The following is an 18,738-nucleotide window of genomic DNA, read 5'->3' on the forward strand; positions in this document are numbered from 1 at the left end:
AACCACATATGGAGCTGGGTAAACTAAAAAGACGCGGGGGTAAAAAAACTAAAGGGGGATATGTTGCTTTTTTTGTACAAAACCGCTTTATTCTTATGAAGAAAAACAGCTCAATTGTATAAATGCGTTTCCCTCGCTTTCTGCTGAGCTGTCCTGCAATTAAGTTATCCCAAGTTAAAATTGACTCGAAAACATAATTTAAAACATCCTCATGGGTATCCAGCACACAAACACGTATGTGGGCCAGTTGTATAAAACACGTCTCGAGTGTTGTCCTTTCAAATGGTACCACATTAAATGGCAAAACCAAGAGGGGAAAATCGCTTTATGGGGGGGGGGGGGGGGGGTTTAACACAAATTACCGCACCACTATAGACTTCACATTTTACACCGCAAGTCTCAAATTGTATCACCAATAACCAGGAATTATTTTGGGTAAAATGTTAAGCATGTAAAATTCCAACTTGCAACTCAAACCCACTTCAGAGATTTGGTGTAAAGCTTAGTAGGTTAGTCAGGTAGCCAGCTGCAAGAAAACCTCGAAGCCAACGAGAGATAGACAACGGTTGAATATTCTTAAGGTGTTTTATGCAACTTGCCACACTTAAAAACTAATCACCCATTTAATTCCATAACTTCACATCACCACCCCACACACCCCATAAAGGAAAAAAATGTTGCTTTGTACAGCCACTCAACACAACTGAGAAGATTCTAAAATTTAGAATGTCAATACACTTGCAAGCAGAAGCACTGCCATTCACTAATCACCATTACAATGGGCCTTTCCAAACAGAGGTGCAGAATATAATGTGAAAGGGTAATTTAATGAACTTTACCAAAAACAATTGTAAAAAAAGATTCATCTAAATGCGTTACTTTTGTGAAAAATAATTCATCCTGAAAAGATTTGTATCCTGCCTGTAAATTAAGTCAAATTTCAATATTTTATATATATAAAAAAAAGTCTAAAGACCGTTACAAAAAATAACTAAAACCGATATTTTACTCATGCAACGGATACTTTCCTGAAGATTAGCCTTACCAGCTACAATGTGTTTATTTCCACAATGCAATATTTTTCACAAACGCATAGGTAAACAACGCAATTCTGTATGAAAAAAAAACCCCTGCAGAATCTTTGTGCCTGGATAAGGTGGTGTGCACACAACATTTTTATTAAAAAAGAGATAAGCCAAAAAAACTGAGATTCTCAAGGCCAAACTCGTGCTGTGGGTCAGGCTTCAGCTCAATCACTTAACGTTCAAATACCAATCTTACTCATCTTTTCGCAAACAAAAATCACGTGACAAAAATCGCACCAAGAGGGATTTTCCAAGCAGCTACCTAAAGACTGACCCTTATACCAGGATCGTAACGCTGCAATCGACAACACCAACAGAAAACAGATACGTATTCTGGCTCGTCTGGTGGGCTAGCTCTGTGGGGGAGGTGGTGGTGGCATGGCAAACGACAGGCCCATGCCCATAGTGCCAATTATGCCCGGGTATTGTGTGGCTGGATCAGCCGGTGGCGGCGGAGGAGCAAACAGCAGCGCCGAGCCAGGCGGTGGTGGAGGTGGTGGGGGAGCGCCGGGCGGTAGTGGTGGCTGAGTTGGGGGTGGTGGCACTGGAGCTGGGGCCACGGTGGGCGGTGCCGGTGCAGCGGGAGGTGCGGGCGGGTTGGGTCCCGGTGGTGGCGGCGGTGGCAGGGCCGTGCTAGGAGTGGCCTGCTGCCACGGGGGCAGCGCCGTACCCGTGTTCGTCATGGCTATGGGAGTGGGGGAGGAGACATTCAACAATGACACTACATTTTCAACATTCACATCGTAAATTAGGACACGAATCCCCTGCTACAAGTTGCCACATTGTGTTGTTTCGTATATACACTGCTGATTCATTTGAGAACCTATTTCCTTTCAAGTTTAATGTTCCGCATATGCTACGCGCGTAGAACGTAGAGGGCTCCCCCCCCTCCAGTTGGTACATGCGTAGAAGTATTACATCGCAAAATAGCTGGACTTGACAACGTGGAGGCGTCGGACATGGTAAGAGTTTCTGGAGTCCCATGGTGAGGGGACCTATTAAATGAGGATCTTATGCAGCTGGGATGAGCTGAAGAAGAGGCCAATAAAGCGATGCCACCATGACCACAAATATAAACCGGCATTGACTGCTACAAAAGGCTGTACCAGCAGAAGACAAATGCTGTCAAGCTCCCCCCAGGAAGATTATTTAAACATTCTGCAATCAAAGCAGAAGGTCCAGAGAAGAACACAAAAGAGAGCCAGCTTCCTCGTGTCAATATTCCTGTGGCTCCAACTTCATTGTCAGATGAAGAGGCAGTTGATTCTACCACTAGCGGAGCCAGTGGGGGGGGTGGGGTGGCACGTGCCCCCCCAATGATGCATTCGAAATCCCTAATTTCAATCGGATCATTGCGGTTTATTAGTAATAAATCGGCATTTTGCGACCCCCACTGCCACTGTTGTAGCATATTATTACGTGCCAGGGACTCTATGAGATGATAGGACAATAGTCTGAGTCCATAATTGCCAATAAGTAACGGCAAAGCAGTTGTGACTCGCAGAATCGTGTGCAGTTGCGTATACAGTACACGACTTCCCTGAAGGCATACCTTCAGCGAGCGCAATACCGATCACACAACGCGGTTCGAATTCGACCCTCGATTGATGGCTGCGCCATCGCCCCACACGCGTTATATAAAAAGCAAGGGACAAGTCCTTACTAACAACTCCTCTATCATTTTTCATTGCTGGAGGGGTTGCCCCCCCCCGTACCTGAAAATGCTGGCTCCGCCATTAGATCCTACCCCTTTGTCTGCATACAAAATGCTTTTTATTTTACTTGTATTTTTTATAAGCGATTTGTTTGCCTTTCCTATACTTTGCACTCCTATCCTGTTTTTGTATTGTTTATTGTTGTAACGTTCTGACCTGCCCCGACTGGACATCTGTGAAAAATAGCGTTTCGCTCATCATATTCCTCCAGTCTAAGCTAATATTCCGATTCTGAACTCCACCACTGCTCGCCCCAAGAGGCCTCAATCAGCAAGCTCTTCAGCCATCTCTGGAAAGTTGTATTTAATTATATGTATTTATTATGACTCCTGTATATAGTTTTATATAGCGCCGTGCATGCAATTGCATCTCAATGCTGAACCACAGACAAGTTGGAAGGCAGCTAGGTGGTGAGCCAGCACGAATAATTCCCCAAGTTCTGCAGCCCTCAATATATAACTTTTTTTTATCCAAGTAACGAGTGTTGAAAAATTGGGAGAAAAAAGTAGCACGCAGAGAAAACCCACTCCTGTGAGAGGGCAACACTATCCCATACAAAAAGGGACAGATGATATTCGTCTACATTTTGCTGTATCGACGTCTCCTGGCAAGCCCATGGGGAGTTTCGCAACATTTGTGGGGTCCACCAACCTTTGCGTGCGCCACCACCGCCTAAATTTAAAACTACTTTGTTTAGAACTGATTTTTGTGTTTAGTTTGTTGTCCTTCCCCCCAACTATGTAGGGTGCGAAAGAAGTTCATACATAAATAATTATTGGGGTCTTTTGGTAAAGTCACGTAGATAGGTTCAAATTAATAAAAATAAACAAAAAAACTACGACGTTTCGTTCACAACACATTTCGATCACAACACAAGCGATCGTCATCAAGAGGAAAACAGAGGGGGAAAGCTGCTTAATAAGACTGGTTTAAAATGGGTGTAGCCCAAGGGTCATAAATGAAGTGGGCGGGGCTAATGATGTTAATGTGATAAATTAGCATGTGAATGTAAGATCGGAGAGCGGCCTCCACAGCGAGCACGCTGAGGTGGCTATGTTAATGTGAGACATTCGCACGTTAATGTAAGATCGCAGAGCCGCCGCTGCATCGAGGTCGGCGCGCGGAGGTGGCGGTGTTGGTGTGAGAAATTTAACCTGTTAATGTAAAATCGGAGCTAAAAATAACTAAAATCACAGCCAGTTATGACTTAAACTGGTTGATAACGTCCTTCCAATGATTGCTAAGTTTGTACCCATCTCGGTTGAAATTGTGTCTGTCGGTATATATGGATAGCTTCAGTAACGCATCTTTGTTGATAGCCGGTGGGCTTTACATCAACAGGTTAAATTTCTCACACCAACACCGCCACCTCTGCGCGCCGACCTCGAAGCAGCGGCGGCTCTGCGATCTTACATTAACATGCGAATGCCTCACATTAACATAGCCACCTCAGCTCACTCACAGTGGAGGCCGCTCTCTGATCTTACATTCACATGCTAATTTCTAACTTCATTTGAAGCTTTCTTGACTGCAGGAATTATTCTTTGGTTCTTTCGGTAAAGTCACGTGGAAAGAAAATAAATTAAATAATAGAGTACGACGTTTCGATTGCAACACAAGCAACCGTCATCAGGTAGAACTAAATTTGAGAGAGAGACAAAGCACAGACACGGGACACAGACAGACACACACAAGCAGAGAGACAACACAGACGCACAGAGAGAGACACACAACATAGACACACAGAGACCCAATGCCTCTGTGTCGAGGCCTTAAATAGAGAGAAAGGGGGGGGGGATTGGGCAAAGAGAGGTGGGGGTCTGCTGGGGCAGCTGCTGGAGCAGAGAAATTAGCATGTCAATGAATCCACCCCGAAGCTACCGAGGGAAAGACGATCGAATGGCCCTATGATAGCCTGGTAAATTATAGAGAAATATCTTCTTGGTTCTTTCGGTAAAGTCACGTAGAAGGGAAATAATAAAAATAAAACATAATAAAAAAATTCTCACGACGTTTCGGCCACAACGCAAGCAGCCGTCCTCAGGTGAAGACCAGGTCTGTTGGGGAGACAGCGTCTGAATGAAACACCACCACGCTTGGAGCGTATATTTAATCTGGGTTGGAAGGGGGGGAAGGGCACCTTGACAAAATAATTTGCATATCAATAGGAATTTAGCATATTTATGGGAAATGAAGGTCTGTGATTAGTACTACTTGTGAAATGCGTAGGAGGTGGGCGGGGGGTTTTCAAAGTCATATTATGCCCGTGCATTATGCAGGATTAGCAGCATCAAAGGGAGGGGATAGGGGTAGTATTAATAAAGGGAAGGAATGTTAATAGTATGTAGCTGCAGTAACTAAACAACCACGTAAAAAAACTCAAGTATAAACTACATAGTATCATCAGTATACTAAATATAATCTCCAATAAGCTGAGCTACTAACAGTAAGTAATACATTACAATTCTATGTCGTAATAAAACATAATATGCTTCCAGCTAAACTTTTTCCTTACATCACACGGGTCTACCCCGTACTATATGCTGCATTAGACAAACCCAACATTAAATTATATACTGTATTACTATACACCACCTAATACCTTAGAATACGTGGTTGTTTAGTTACTGCAGCTACACACTATTAACATTCCTTCCCTTTATTAATACTACCCCTATCCCCTCCCTTTGATGCTGCTAATCCTGCATAATGTACGGGCATAATATGACTTTGAAAACCCCCCGCCCACCTCCTACGTATTTCACAAGTAGTACTAATCACATACCTGCATTTCCCATACATATGCTAAATTCCTCTTGATATGCAAATTATTTTGTCAAGGCGCCCTTCCCCCCTTCCAACCCAGCTTAAATATACGCTCCAAGCGTGGTGGTGTTTCATTCAGACGCTGTCTCCCCGACAGACCTGGTCTTCACCTGAGTACGGCTGCTTGCGTTGTGGCCGAAATGTCGTGAGAATTATTTTATTATGTTTTATTTTTATTATTTTATTATTTCCCTTCTACGTGACTTTACCGAAAGAACCAAGAAGATGAATCCCTGCAGTCACGAAAGCTTTAAATCGAAATTTATAGAGAAATAGTTTGGGAAAACAAAATGTATCAATCTTTTGGAAATGTAATGTAATGCAACACTGAGAGTCGGCTAACACACAGTTAATGCATAGCCTGGTTGATTACGATCTCCAAAGATTGCTAAAATTAGAAGTTAAGTGTGAAATTTGACAAACAGAGAGATGTGTGGTAATCCACCCCGAAGCGGCCGGGGGAGAGAAAGAGCGAATGGACCTATGAGAGCCTGGTAAATTTTAGAGAGAAATAGGCGATCGTAATCAACCATACTAATTTATCACATTAACATCACTAGCTTCGCCCACTTCGTTTATGACCCTTGGGCTACACCCATTATAAACGTTTAAAACAGTCTGTTTTTAGCAGTTTTCCCCCTCTGTTTTCCTCCTGATGACGATCGCTTGTGTTGTGATCAAAACATCGTAGTTTTTGGTTTCTTAATTTTTTTATAATTTGAACCTATCTATGTGACTTTACCCAAAGAATATGAATTCCTGCTATCACGAAAGCTTAAAGTCAAGATTTATACATACATAAATTACACCACTGTTATATTTGTAGTGAGTCTCAATTGAGGTTGAACACATATATGCATTGGCTGTTCATTCATCCATCTGCCAGCGGGTGCACGATAACTACAGAAATGATGATCCAATATGAATAAACCTCTTTTATAATGTTGTTTGCTATTCAGAACTTTATTTAAACCTGGCTAAATTAGTCAGCTGGCCAAAACTGGGACACACAAACTAGCTAGTAAAGAACTAGATGCATATATGGAAAAACATTTTCCCTCGGCTACCCATGAGCTTCCATATTGTTAATAATTTAAGACAGGAATGTTGTGCTGCAAAATTGTTGTATTTTAGATTATGCACAACTGTTTTACCTTACATTTTTTATTAAAATATACTTTTGTATGTTACTGTAATTGTATCAAGTAACAAAAATTAAGGCATGTTACATATTTTGCAACTTGCACCATCTTATGGTTTGAGGAGATAAAGCTCTCTTAAGATTCATCCCACACAACAGCACTCAACCCTAAGTACCATTTAGACCACATGGCATCCGTACCAGGCTAGGTGCACTCACCGGCCGACTGCCAGGGCAGGCTGCCAGCTGACGCGTTCGTGCTTGACTGAGGCATGGGTGGCGGCGGGGGCTGCTGCTGCCAGCTCATCATGTTGCCCCCCATGGGTGGAGGTGGTGGTGCCTGCACGGTGTTGTGGTGCATGGGGGGCCCCATGCCCATGAAGGGAGGCATGCCTGCACACGCACAAAGCGAAAGACCCTCTTAAGCACATGGCGCACAATTGTATACAGATAAGCGAGTCAGAGCAGGCGATTCATTAAGAATATAAACGGGCAAGGTTCGTTAAATGTATTGGTGACTCATGTTCCAGATTAATGTTTAACGGAAATGGCGGAGCCAGGATTTTCAGGTAGGGGGGAAAAACCCCTCCAGCAATTAAAAATGATAGAGGAGTTATTAGTAAGGACTTGTCCCTTGCTTTTTATTCGACGCGTGTGTGTAGATCGAGGGTCGAATTCGAACCGTGTGATCGACATCGCACTCGCTGAAGGTGAATGCCTTCAGGGAAGTCGTGTACTGTATACGCAACTGCGCACAATTCTGAGTCACTTATAACTGCTTTGCCGTTACTTATTGCCAATTATGGACTCAGACTATTGTCCTATCATCTCATAATATGCTACACAGTGGCAGTCGCAAAATGCCGATTACTAATAAACGTCACCACAGCGCTGCTACAATCGAACACCTAAATGTAATTTTAGTGTTTTTTCAGGAGCGATGCTTGCAAAACATTTCTGACAGTTCGGTACAAACTAATTATATATCCAAGAGATCTACGCTTTTATTCGATTGTACCTTCCTTTACAAGTCAATAAGGCTTGCCTGTAATGCTACGATGCACACAACAATGCTCAACTGACAGAAGCACCAACACAAACAAGCGCAGTGGGGGCCAGCCATATTTCCTCACCCATAGGCGGCATGGGCACAGGGGGCGGCAGCCTCTGCTGCTGCGTGTGCTGCATCCACATGGGTGGAGGCCCGCCTCCGCCGTGCCCTCCATGGTGCATGTGGTGCCCGTGGCCACCCATGCCTCCCCCGCCGCCCTGGTGGTGATGCTGCTGGTGCTGCTGGTGGTGCTGCTGCTGGTGCTGCTGCTGGTGCTGGTGCGGGTGCTGCTGGTGCTGTTGGTGCTGCTGGTGCTGCTGCATGTGACCACCGGCGGCAGTAGCGGCACCGCCTCCGAAGCCATGTTGCGGGCGAGAGGGTCCTGCCTGGATGGCCAGCATGGGCTTGTTGTCAGAGGGTGCCGAGCTCATCCACGAAGAGCGCCCACCACTTCCACCACCCTGGAATACAAAACATAAATAGGTCAGTGACGTAGATTTATTTACCTCATTCTTCACACTACAACCAAATCATCTAAAGTGCACCCTATCTCATCAGATTTTGTACTTTTATAGATGACTCTGGGAATAACAGGTATTGTAGGGTATGGACTGCAAGGTAGCTTGGAAATGGTCGTACAGCAATAGATTATTGAATTTAATCTGTATAGAGCTTTAATGTTAATGCCTCATATGCATGGGAATTTATCCAGGTGCTCTAGTTTAATCCTTCAGAAAAAATACTGTTAATGGTGTTGGCTAAACAACTAAATTCCAGGGGACCCTCCTGAAAAAGGTCTCCTAGGTAAATAAAGGGCATTAAGTCTTCATTAAAATTATATTCTCCAACACAATTTTTTCTTATCTTTCAATGCTCTCTTTTTCATCATATGCCAGAGGTTCTCAACCTTTTTCGTATACTGACTTAAACTATTTTTTATTTTACCAGGCAAGGCCCACACAGAGCTATATAGCTCCTTTTTAGAAGCGACCTGGCCACAAATGATAGCTAAGCAAAGTGGCTTATCATCGTGTGGAAATTTATAGCAACTAAATACTCTAAATGCATGTTGATACTAAATATGGAGGGGAAAAATGGAGGACCCGGAGAAAAATCCACATGACCACAGGGAGAGGAGACATGCAAACTCCAAATATGCAGGAATCAAGGTCGGGATCAAACCCACGACCTCCTGTATAACAGGCGAGGTAGTTAACATATCACCACTGCGAACTGCCCCCCCCCCTCTTCGGTAACTATGGCCACAATACACAGATACATTACTTGCTGACACCTCTCGTCAACGTAACGCAGGGCATGTTTTTCATGTAATTTGTGCAGTCGCTGTAACCGACGCTAATGTTCCTTGGGCACATTCAAAATGTATCCTGCATGTTATACATGCTGCAGCTGCATCCCCCCTGAAAGGCTGTTGTGCCCCTCAAACCCATGGAGTTGTCCTAAGCTGTTCCTGTCCATCTCCAGTTTAAACGCTCGTCTGGTTTGATCTATGTTCATACACCCTCTACCTCACATGCATTTAAAGGGTACTTACATGTCCACCGCCAGAGCGAGCAGGTGTCTCCTCCCCGAGCTCGGCCATGAGGGAGAGATATTCCTCGTCCATGCGTGCTCGCTCCTGGTTGCCCTGGGGAGGACCCATGCCCATGCCTCCGCCACCACCACCGCCGCCACCACCGGTGCCACCGCCGGTACCAGCAGCAGCATTCTCCCTGACGCCGGAGGACAATGCACAGCAATCAGAGAATCACGGCGACATCTTTCATGAGCAAAACATTTCAAGGTTGCAAATCACAAAAACAGGTCATATCATGTAGATACATATCTAGGCTGCGGGTTGTCCGACGAGAAGCTCTGTTGGTGAGAAATGACTTTATCAGCCAGTTTATTTTCAGTAAGGCCCATTGAGCTATAAACTAATTTTCAATGACCCAGCCAAAACGACCAATCATGTTGTTCTATCAGAGCTCATAACGATGCTACTGCACTGACATGTGAAAATGTATGGGAGTATTGTAGTTAATGTCCTTAGTGGTATAAGATGTTTTTGCCCATAACTACTTGCTCAACGCCCCCCTCCCCAAACTCATGTTGGATAGCCCAGAACATGCAGCTTAGGTATCTACACAGTAGCCTTTTGTATTTCTCTTCCTTAAAAAAAAATTCTGCACAAAACCTGGCTGGTGTTGTTACATTTTAAAACACAAACAGGTAGGCTTTTTTGTAGCAACTGACAACCACCCACACAATAGTCACCCTGAGGAAACAACAAGATGTGTGTGCATCACAACACATAAAACGTACCTGCTGATTCGACAGTCCGAAGCAATGTGACCGGCTCCCCCACAGCGATTACAGATCGTCATATTAGTGACACTACGAGTCTCAGGCGGTGCCTGCCATGGACGGAGCACCCTAGAGTAAAAAAAACACACGATCACAGCTTAATGTAGAAAAAACTCATCTCGAACATAAAAAAAAAATTCCAATCAACTTTCACAAAGCACAGCTAAGCTACTCTAGGTATTACAAAAGCCTGCACAGGAGAGCGAGGAAGGTTTGGTAGTGTTGTGTTTATAGTTGCGACTCTCACCTGCTAGTCTCATCGTCTCTAAGCGTGCCGTTGAGACGAGCCAGCTCTCGCAGCTGCATGCGCCGCAGCTCGTTCTGCCCCTCCGGCACCTCGATGCCCTGCTTCAGAATGTTCTTGATCTGCACACACACAGGTTTATGAGACCCTTGGCAGAATGGTTTTATTTTCACAATGCCTTTTTTCAAAAGGGCACCACTGGTTAAGAACAAAAAACATCTGCATATGTGATTCTGGAGGTTACCAATTGAGACCTTTTGCTGACAAAACAAATAAACATAATTACAATGAATGTGGTCACTTGTAGACAATCACAACGAGCAGTTACTTTTACAGACAACAGCATGGTCTTGTTTTTGAATGACAAGCCCAGTTTACAAAAAATGTACTATTCCTCAACACATTTTAGCAGTTGTACGGCACCAACATTCCATATTTACTTAGAGATAAATCTATGCCTCATTAAAAAAAAATCGCAGAATGCATATCTAACCCCAATCTAAAAACAAGTACTATGTCTAAATTATGTAACTTTTACAGCACTGTTTAATATAACTGGAAAAAACTACCAAATATGCATTACCATTCATGCCCTGCATGACTCCATTAAGTCAATTAGATAAAAAAAAATCTACTATCTTTGTTGCCATTGCTTTATATTCTCTGGTATGCATTTTTTCAATGTCGTTTGTACCGTCTCATTTGTGCTGCCTGCCATTTACAACCAGTAATCAAATGGAAAAAGAACTTCATACATTTTTGTATTAATCATAAATAGCAACTATGCACACAATTCATTGCGCACATTTTAAACAATGAAATAAATTCATGATTATATGCCCGAGTCTCACAATAGAGGAAACGGGGGAGCTCTGACCTGATCAACAGCCTTGCGCACGTTGTCCTGAGTGCTCGCCGTGACCAGAGCATGCAGGGGCTCATCCTCGCCCGGTAGGGGCTGCCCCGGCTTGTGGCCGATCTTCCCCTCCTTCACAGAACCTTTGCCCCTTATCATGATCTTGGCATTGCATTCCTTCTCTATCTTCTTAAGAGTGTTGCCCCTGTGAAAGAGCACTGTAAATGAGTGGTGGTGGCGACGCATCCCCATTGAAGAAAAGCAGCCCAATTGCCACAATTCCAATACAAAGATATTCTATACGCTAAACATAATACTTTCGGTACATACGCAAAACTCGTACACAATATTTGTAAACATGTCAAATGGCTCAAGCAAGAGTGCGATCATTTTATCAAGTAGAAACTACTTTTCTTTAAACAATTAATCATCTCAATGTCTTATATACCTGTGAAATCTAAAACCCCAAATTGAATTTACAAAAATTGGAGGGCAAGAGCAAGGCAAGACACTAGATTCATATTGAAAACCTACCTTGGGCCAATGATGAGGCCAATGAAATTGATATCAGGGTGTTCATCTTGAGGAATCATAATTCGCTCGCTTATCTTCTGCGCAGGTGGCCTGCAATCAGATCACTCACTTTAAAAATACTACCCTCTGGAAAATAATTATTGGAACGACAGCATCAAAAACACAAATAACTAAAAAGACAGTACAACAGACTTACAATCACAACCTTTCAACCCTCAACAGGATGAATATGGTGGCTCGTTAATGAACAATCAGCAGTCCTGCAATAAATGCAGTTGCTGTAAGTCCTATGCCATGGAGTGAATACTCTTTAGCATGCCCCCTCTCCAACCGTAAACAAATTTTTTAGTTTAATTACCTGAAAAACGTGCACAAGATGTCACTCAAATGCTGTGATTATATTTCAAATGCATAGAGGTGCGAGTAGGACAACACACTTGTAGTCAGCAGGTGGTTTGTAGTCCGGATTGAGCCTGTACATTTCCTGGATGAGCACGTGCCGGTCGTCCTCAATCTTCTTGCGCGTGCGGTACTCACGAGTGTTCAGCCGCTTTCCCTCGTTGTTGTAAATGGGCTCCGGTGATGGTGACCTGTGCCAAGCCAAGTGCACGCACGCAAGCGCACACACACACACACAGGCACGCACGGAAGCAGACAGAAAATGGGTGACCCGTACCATAGCACGTGGCCAACAGTTCCTGCACTGGCATCTGCACATCAATGTTGCTGCTTTTGTAATTCTGGTGCTTCAATTGCCATGTCTGTGGTATTTAAAGCCAACTGCGGCTCCTAAATTAACTTAACTTACTAACTTCAATTACATAATCAATTTAAATTAAGTTAGGAGTCAATTATTCAAATAATTATATGTACAGCCCCACAATTTCTTTTTCACGCCACTAGTGGCAGAAAGGCCTCCATTAGGAACTCAAGAGCCCCTCGAAGAGGGTATTTTCGGCCGACTTCCATGCTGGCCACGTCTCGAAAGTGGGAGTATCCACACTTTACCTCCCCAAACACTACCTGCCAATTGACTGGGAGTGTCAGGGCTTTGTTAAGCATTTATGCTACTTGCTTAAGAGTGAGGGACTTAATAAATATGCCCATTGTTGCAACTTCCCTGCCAAGAAATTTAATGAAAACAGCAACCTCTTGATCTAGTAAATTAATTTAACTTGGGGCTTCAAAGAAAACAATCAAGTAAAAAATGTACATTATTTTTTACGTAAATTACAATGTTATTATTTTAATTGGGGGAATTTACACTAATGTGACCTGTTGCAGACACCATGCAAAAACGAGTCGACCAAATAAAAGCTTAAAAACTACTAACAAGTTACTGCACTGCTTACATTCGCTGAATGGACGTGCTATTTATCTAGCGTTAACATAATCTATATGAATTTACTTTTAGGCAACGGTTCCACTAGGCATTTGGAAATGGCAACTAAACTATTGTCAATCATCTACACAAAAGCTAGTATAGCCAAACATATTAGCAACGAGAGATGAATAACACCAAACTGGGGGAATGTCAGACGCGGTGCCTATTGGAACCGTCATTTTCAAATATGCAACGCAAAATGGGATTAAGGCGGTCGTTAAGTTGTTCTGTTCCTTCCTCTCAGCTTGCAGATTCGCTGGGTCGGGTCACGGATGAAGGGCAATGCGTTGGGCTAAAAAGACCTGTTGACCTGTAAGGGCTTTGTTAAGCATATTAGCATCAGGAGACGCCACTCGACGGCCCTCAGCTGAAAACACCTATCGCACCGGGCTGCCCTTCGGTTCAGCACAGGTATTATCATTGTTACATAATTTGTTTATACCAAAAAAATTAAGACTATGCTCTTTTTTTAAACTTATTCACAGCTCTTTATAATTTTGCCTTGTCAAGTTGCACTGTAATGAGAGCAATGGTATACTGTTGTCAATTCAGGCAATTATGAAGGTTTGTGCGATCGCTCAACACATCAGTTCACAGCGGCTGCTGAAACTACAGAAGCCGATATCGAGCAGCGGTATTGCTGGAACCTGCTTTCATTCCGTTAGAAATTGTTAGTGGGAAAAAAATATCAAAATTTAAAGGGGAAAAATCTGCCATGTTCCTGCTGCCTATGGGAAGAGATTGTTAGAAATTAGAATATGAACATTTTTGGTTAGAATCAACTATTGCGCATTCTCTTTTTTATGCTATTTATAAACGTGTTGTCATTCCAAATGACAAATCTCTGGAGTCCTCTCTGCAGGCCTGAAAACTCTCACCCCAAACCCCACGTTATGGGTCAATTTGCATTGCGTTAGGTTACAAATTAGAAATACAGAACACATTTCCGCTGCTGCCTAATGCACAAAAAGCAGTCTAACATTTTTATAATATATATGAGCATACGGAGATTGTCATAACTACACACTCATTAAAATGTATCTTCATAGCAAAGTTCAATCCTCGCTGCATTAACTACTAAACAAACGTCTAAAATATGCATTTAACCATAATTCATTAAACATTTAATAAACTCCCATACGTTGTGGCCATCCCTGTATTTCATTTTTAACAAAGTTTAAACAAATGCTCAACATGGTTCAGATAACATTCCCCCAGGGACGAGCAATTTAAGCATGCTCAGGATTAATTGTGGCATTAAGTGTGGCCAAAAAATGCAAACTTAACAGCAGGTAGCCATTTCACTTCACATTTGCAAGATTTGTTGAGTGCCCAAGTGTATTGGAACGACCCAACTCTTGTTTCAGTCACAGGGGGGAGTTAGACTAAACCCTTTCATTTCAGACGTGATTATACTGTTTAAAAAGCACGCAATTAAACTTGAGCAGAAAGGGTTCAAAAGCAGCTGAACCATTTTAATCTACGCATCAACTACACTCGCTTATTTTTAAATGTGACCACGATGCAGATTTTCTTCTGCACCAAGCCAACATCAAGAGACCAATTGCAGCAGCATATATTAATATATTGCTTACTCATCTGAACATAATATTTTCACTGCTGCCAATAAACGGGCAAAAGAATTACAGAGACAGCCATGCTCATTAAGCTTACTTAGCTTTCAGGCTTGAAATCACAGACATTTCAAGCCAACAACAGCCATGTTACTTCACCACCGAAGACAAGTAACGGATGAAAAAAATGGGTTACTGTAGAGCAGTGCTACAGTCGCCAACCTCTCTTCAGGATTGGGAGGGATACCAAGGTCTCCTGTTCGCAGCTTACGGTTCATGTCCTCAATCTGCAGTTGCACTGAAATGTGTTAAGTTTGGGGAAGGACGGGAGGAAATCAAGGGTTAAGTGTCAAGCAACATAAACAACACACAACGCCAAACGCAAACAGCAATAATCATGATAAAAACACACACCAGCAGCAATTTTCAAAACAATGCAACCCAATCATCTGTCTGCCACAGGAAAAGTTCATTAAAACACTCACCAGCATCACGTACTTAAATAATAAATGAAAACACGTTTCTGACTAAAACTGTTAACTTAAAGAAAAATGATGCATTGTAACACATTATTAACAAGACATTCAATAAAATTTGTATTTCTGTAATCACTTGTTATTTAAAACGAAGCAAAATATACACAGTACAGTATCTGCAATCCCAATAAACGCACGTCACTGAAATTGTGTGAAATGGTTGAAATGTGTTATACAGGCATTCGTTAAAAACAACATCCCAATGCATCATGAGATTGTGTTCTGTCATGAGGTAAGACATCCATGGGGCAGAGCAGAGACCAGTATTCACCGAATGCAACACAAAACCTGTAGTGAGACAAATTTCTTCACATGGCCAACAAAAGCAAATTAGCCAGCACACTCATTGAATAAGGCTTATCAAACGTTAACTCGCTTTCACCGGCCATGCAAAGAAACTGGTTAAGACCACTTGACGTTGTAACTGATGAATGAAAAACGTGGTCTGGGTCCATTCCCTGTGAACAGTGTGGGGAATGCGACGTGCTTCGGGACACATTACCTATATATGCTCTCTCCTGGTCCTTGTTGAGGCCGGGTGGTAGCACCGTGGGCATGCCCGGCACGGCGATCTTCTCCGTCATCTCCGTATCCCAGCGACTCCGTTTCGCTTTCTTCCTGTCCTTCGCCGCCTCGCTGGAGTCCGCTGCTTTCTCAAGAACTTTGGACGAATAAAGCAGCGTAAACGTGGCATTTTTTAGTATGTTTAAGAGAAGCGATGCCCCTCCAACTCGACCACTTTTATAATGCATGAACATTAAACGAATTTTTTTTCAAGGTCTGTGTTGGCAGTGGCGCTTTGAAGAGGGAGATAAATTGCACGACACGTAAGACTATGATAAAAATTTGATATAAGGTGGTGTTAATTTTTAATGCGATTAGAATATTCTAGTGTGTGCTTAAACCCGCAAGCTTGAAATCAGCCGTTTCTACATAAATGAAAACAACCATTGGTTGATTGGTTCAAAAATGTTGCAAAAACGTATAATAAATAATTTCTGTACTTGCTTGAAGCGAAGTATCGTTTACAACGTTGAGAAAAACGTGACCTAAATTCACACGGTATTAACTTGGGTTTCCCTGCACGTAGAAAAAGGTTTCTTTGTGGTACAAACATAGCAGATGCTGTGCCACGTCAATATTCTCTTCAGAAAATGGCATTGGATAGTGTTTATGAGCGTTGCTCCAATACTCACCGAAATTATTTGTTTTACAAGAGAACATATATACTGACAGTAAACACACCGTTTATTGTTAATCAAGGCTCGCTTATTTCATAAACTGTAGTGTTTAAAGAACTATTGTATTTCGGCACGATACAGTAGTACAGTACGTGTATTGTAAATGCAGCGTGTATTCCTCTTTCAAGACTATTATTACCAACACAATAATCTGGAGTTCCATGCAACATTGTTCGAAAACAAGTGAAAGTCAAGTGTTCACATGAAAAGGTTAAAGGTACGATGGGAGGTGTTAGCGCTGGATGTGCACAAAAAAATTAACATACAGGATGAAGTGGACATCAGTCCAGTAATTACGTGTACACAAGCATTTTACAATACTGGAATAACGGTGCACAATAGCTCTAAATGTAACTAAACACAAGTCTATTGAGAATGGTTCGTTAGACACGTCAAGGTTCTGGAATTGAATGTTTTCTCCGTGATCTCTATTATTTTAGACGGGGTGGTTATCAAATGTTATCACCCTGTACAATAACAACAAACGCGCAGCATATTGTTTACCATTGTGGTATTAAGCTCAACAATTCGGTAATATACAACATGCGCGTGGTCTTGCCGGGCGAACTTTACAGATACTTTAACTTTGTGGGCAATCATTGGAATAATCGTTAAGGATTTCAATGTAGATGGAAATATCTTCTTGGTTCTTTCGGTAAAGTCACGTAAAATGGAAATAATAATAAAACATAATAAAATACTATTTCAATTTTGATTTTATTGTTTTATTTTTATTATTTTAATATTAAATAAAAAAAGTATTTTCATTATTTTTTTTATATCCCTTCTACGTGACTTTATCGAAAGAACCAAGAAGATGAATACCTGCAGTCACGAAAGCTTTAAATCGAAATTCAGATGGGAATAGTTTGACCACAGCAATAATTGGGAAATGCTCAAAGGAATTTCCACCCACACCCTATGCTGATCCACGTGGTGATGGAGCAGTTTCGTGTCAACCATTTACGTATCCCACGAGATAATAACGTAATCGAATTGTCTATTTCGTGTTCATATCGATGAGGCTTGTGTCACCAACTTGCACAAGGCCGTACACATTTCAGAAGCATTGCTTTCAACATGCATTACAAAGACGGACTTTGAAACACGTTACTCAAAGCTCGTATTCAACGAGCGAAGCTCAAAAGAAAAAGATTACACCGTCACATAATAAAACCACTGCCGTTAAACAAACATTAAACTCCCCCCTCGGGGTCGCCTTTGACGAAACCTTCAAGCCGAAGAAGCCCCACGTGTGAAGCTACCACCACAGCAAAGCGCTCCCACACCCCAAACAAAACCCAACCAACACGTGCGTTTAAGCAAACCCCTCATTTCTAGATTTGAAGCTTTCGTGACTGCAAGGATTCATACTTAGGTTTTTTTCGGTAAAGTCACGTAGGTAAAAATAATAATGAAATAATAGAAATAAAGCAATACATTTTTTATCGCTATTATTTCTATTATATTATTATTTACTTCTATTATTATTTCTCCTATATTATTTTATTATTTACTTACTTTTCCCTACGTGACTTTACCGAAAAACCCCCTCAACGTAACGAGATCGCGAGGTGAACGACGTTCTAAGCGGTGGCACGTGGGGTGAGGGGGGGGGAAGTGTTCGAAGGCGGTCGCCATTTCGCTGCAACTCACTCGCCAGCGGCTGCACGGGCGGCGGCGGCGGTGGTGGCAGCGGCGGCAACGGCGGCTGCAGCTGCTGCTGTTGCAGCTGTTGTTGCTGCTGCTGCTGCGGTGTCGTCGTCATCGGCATCGCCGCCATCGCAGCCGCATCCTCCTCCATCGGCCTCTTCCCCGTCAGCAGCGGGTTGACGCGTCCCAGCGGCGTGGCATTTGCTCCCGTGGCCATTGCGACGGTTGTTTGTGTGTGTTAATAAATACGATAACGCCTTAAAGGGAACGGTTTCTTTAAAGAATCTTTACCAAACACCACCAAAGCCGCCGTCTCTCTCTCTCTCTCAGCTCTTCTCCCTCAGCGGCCTCACCGGGGACAAAATGGCCACCGTCACCCCCCGCCCCGCCCCCCCCGCCAAAAGAAAAGGCGCGAAGCGAAGGCGAGCCGCGTTGCCGTGACGTCACCGCGAGCGTTAACCCGGCGGCCATGTTGGGTGAGGGCCACGCGAAACGCAAGAGTTAAACCAGCGGCCATGTTAGGTGAGGGCC

General features: G+C 42.9%; 1 protein-coding gene across 4 annotated transcripts; it reads right to left on the minus strand.

Annotated features, from left to right (window-relative positions):
• Positions 1-67: 67 nt before the first annotated feature.
• On the minus strand, positions 68-18,576 carry LOC144943997 (splicing factor 1-like). Of its 4 annotated transcripts, none has more exons than XM_078871945.1 (12): positions 18,211-18,576; positions 15,816-15,974; positions 15,000-15,075; positions 12,257-12,409; positions 11,820-11,909; positions 11,307-11,490; positions 10,433-10,551; positions 10,144-10,254; positions 9,374-9,551; positions 7,901-8,279; positions 6,987-7,160; positions 68-1,770 (listed from the first exon to the last, which is right to left on the minus strand). In XM_078871945.1, exons 1-12 carry the CDS (start codon positions 18,422-18,424, stop codon positions 1,436-1,438), a joined length of 2,172 nt encoding a protein of 723 aa, XP_078728071.1. In that variant the 5' UTR covers positions 18,425-18,576; the 3' UTR covers positions 68-1,435. The 4 variants fall into 4 exon arrangements, with proteins under 4 accessions (XP_078728071.1, XP_078728072.1, XP_078728075.1 ...); XM_078871947.1 differs by having other exon boundaries at positions 1,635-1,770; positions 6,969-7,160; XM_078871946.1 differs by lacking the exon at positions 11,820-11,909.
• Between the last annotated feature and the right edge of the window lie 162 nt (positions 18,577-18,738).

The sequence above is a fragment of the Lampetra fluviatilis genome, chromosome 33 (assembly GCF_964198595.1).
Source record: "Lampetra fluviatilis chromosome 33, kcLamFluv1.1, whole genome shotgun sequence".
In the NCBI taxonomy this organism is placed as follows: Eukaryota; Metazoa; Chordata; class Hyperoartia; order Petromyzontiformes; family Petromyzontidae; genus Lampetra; species Lampetra fluviatilis.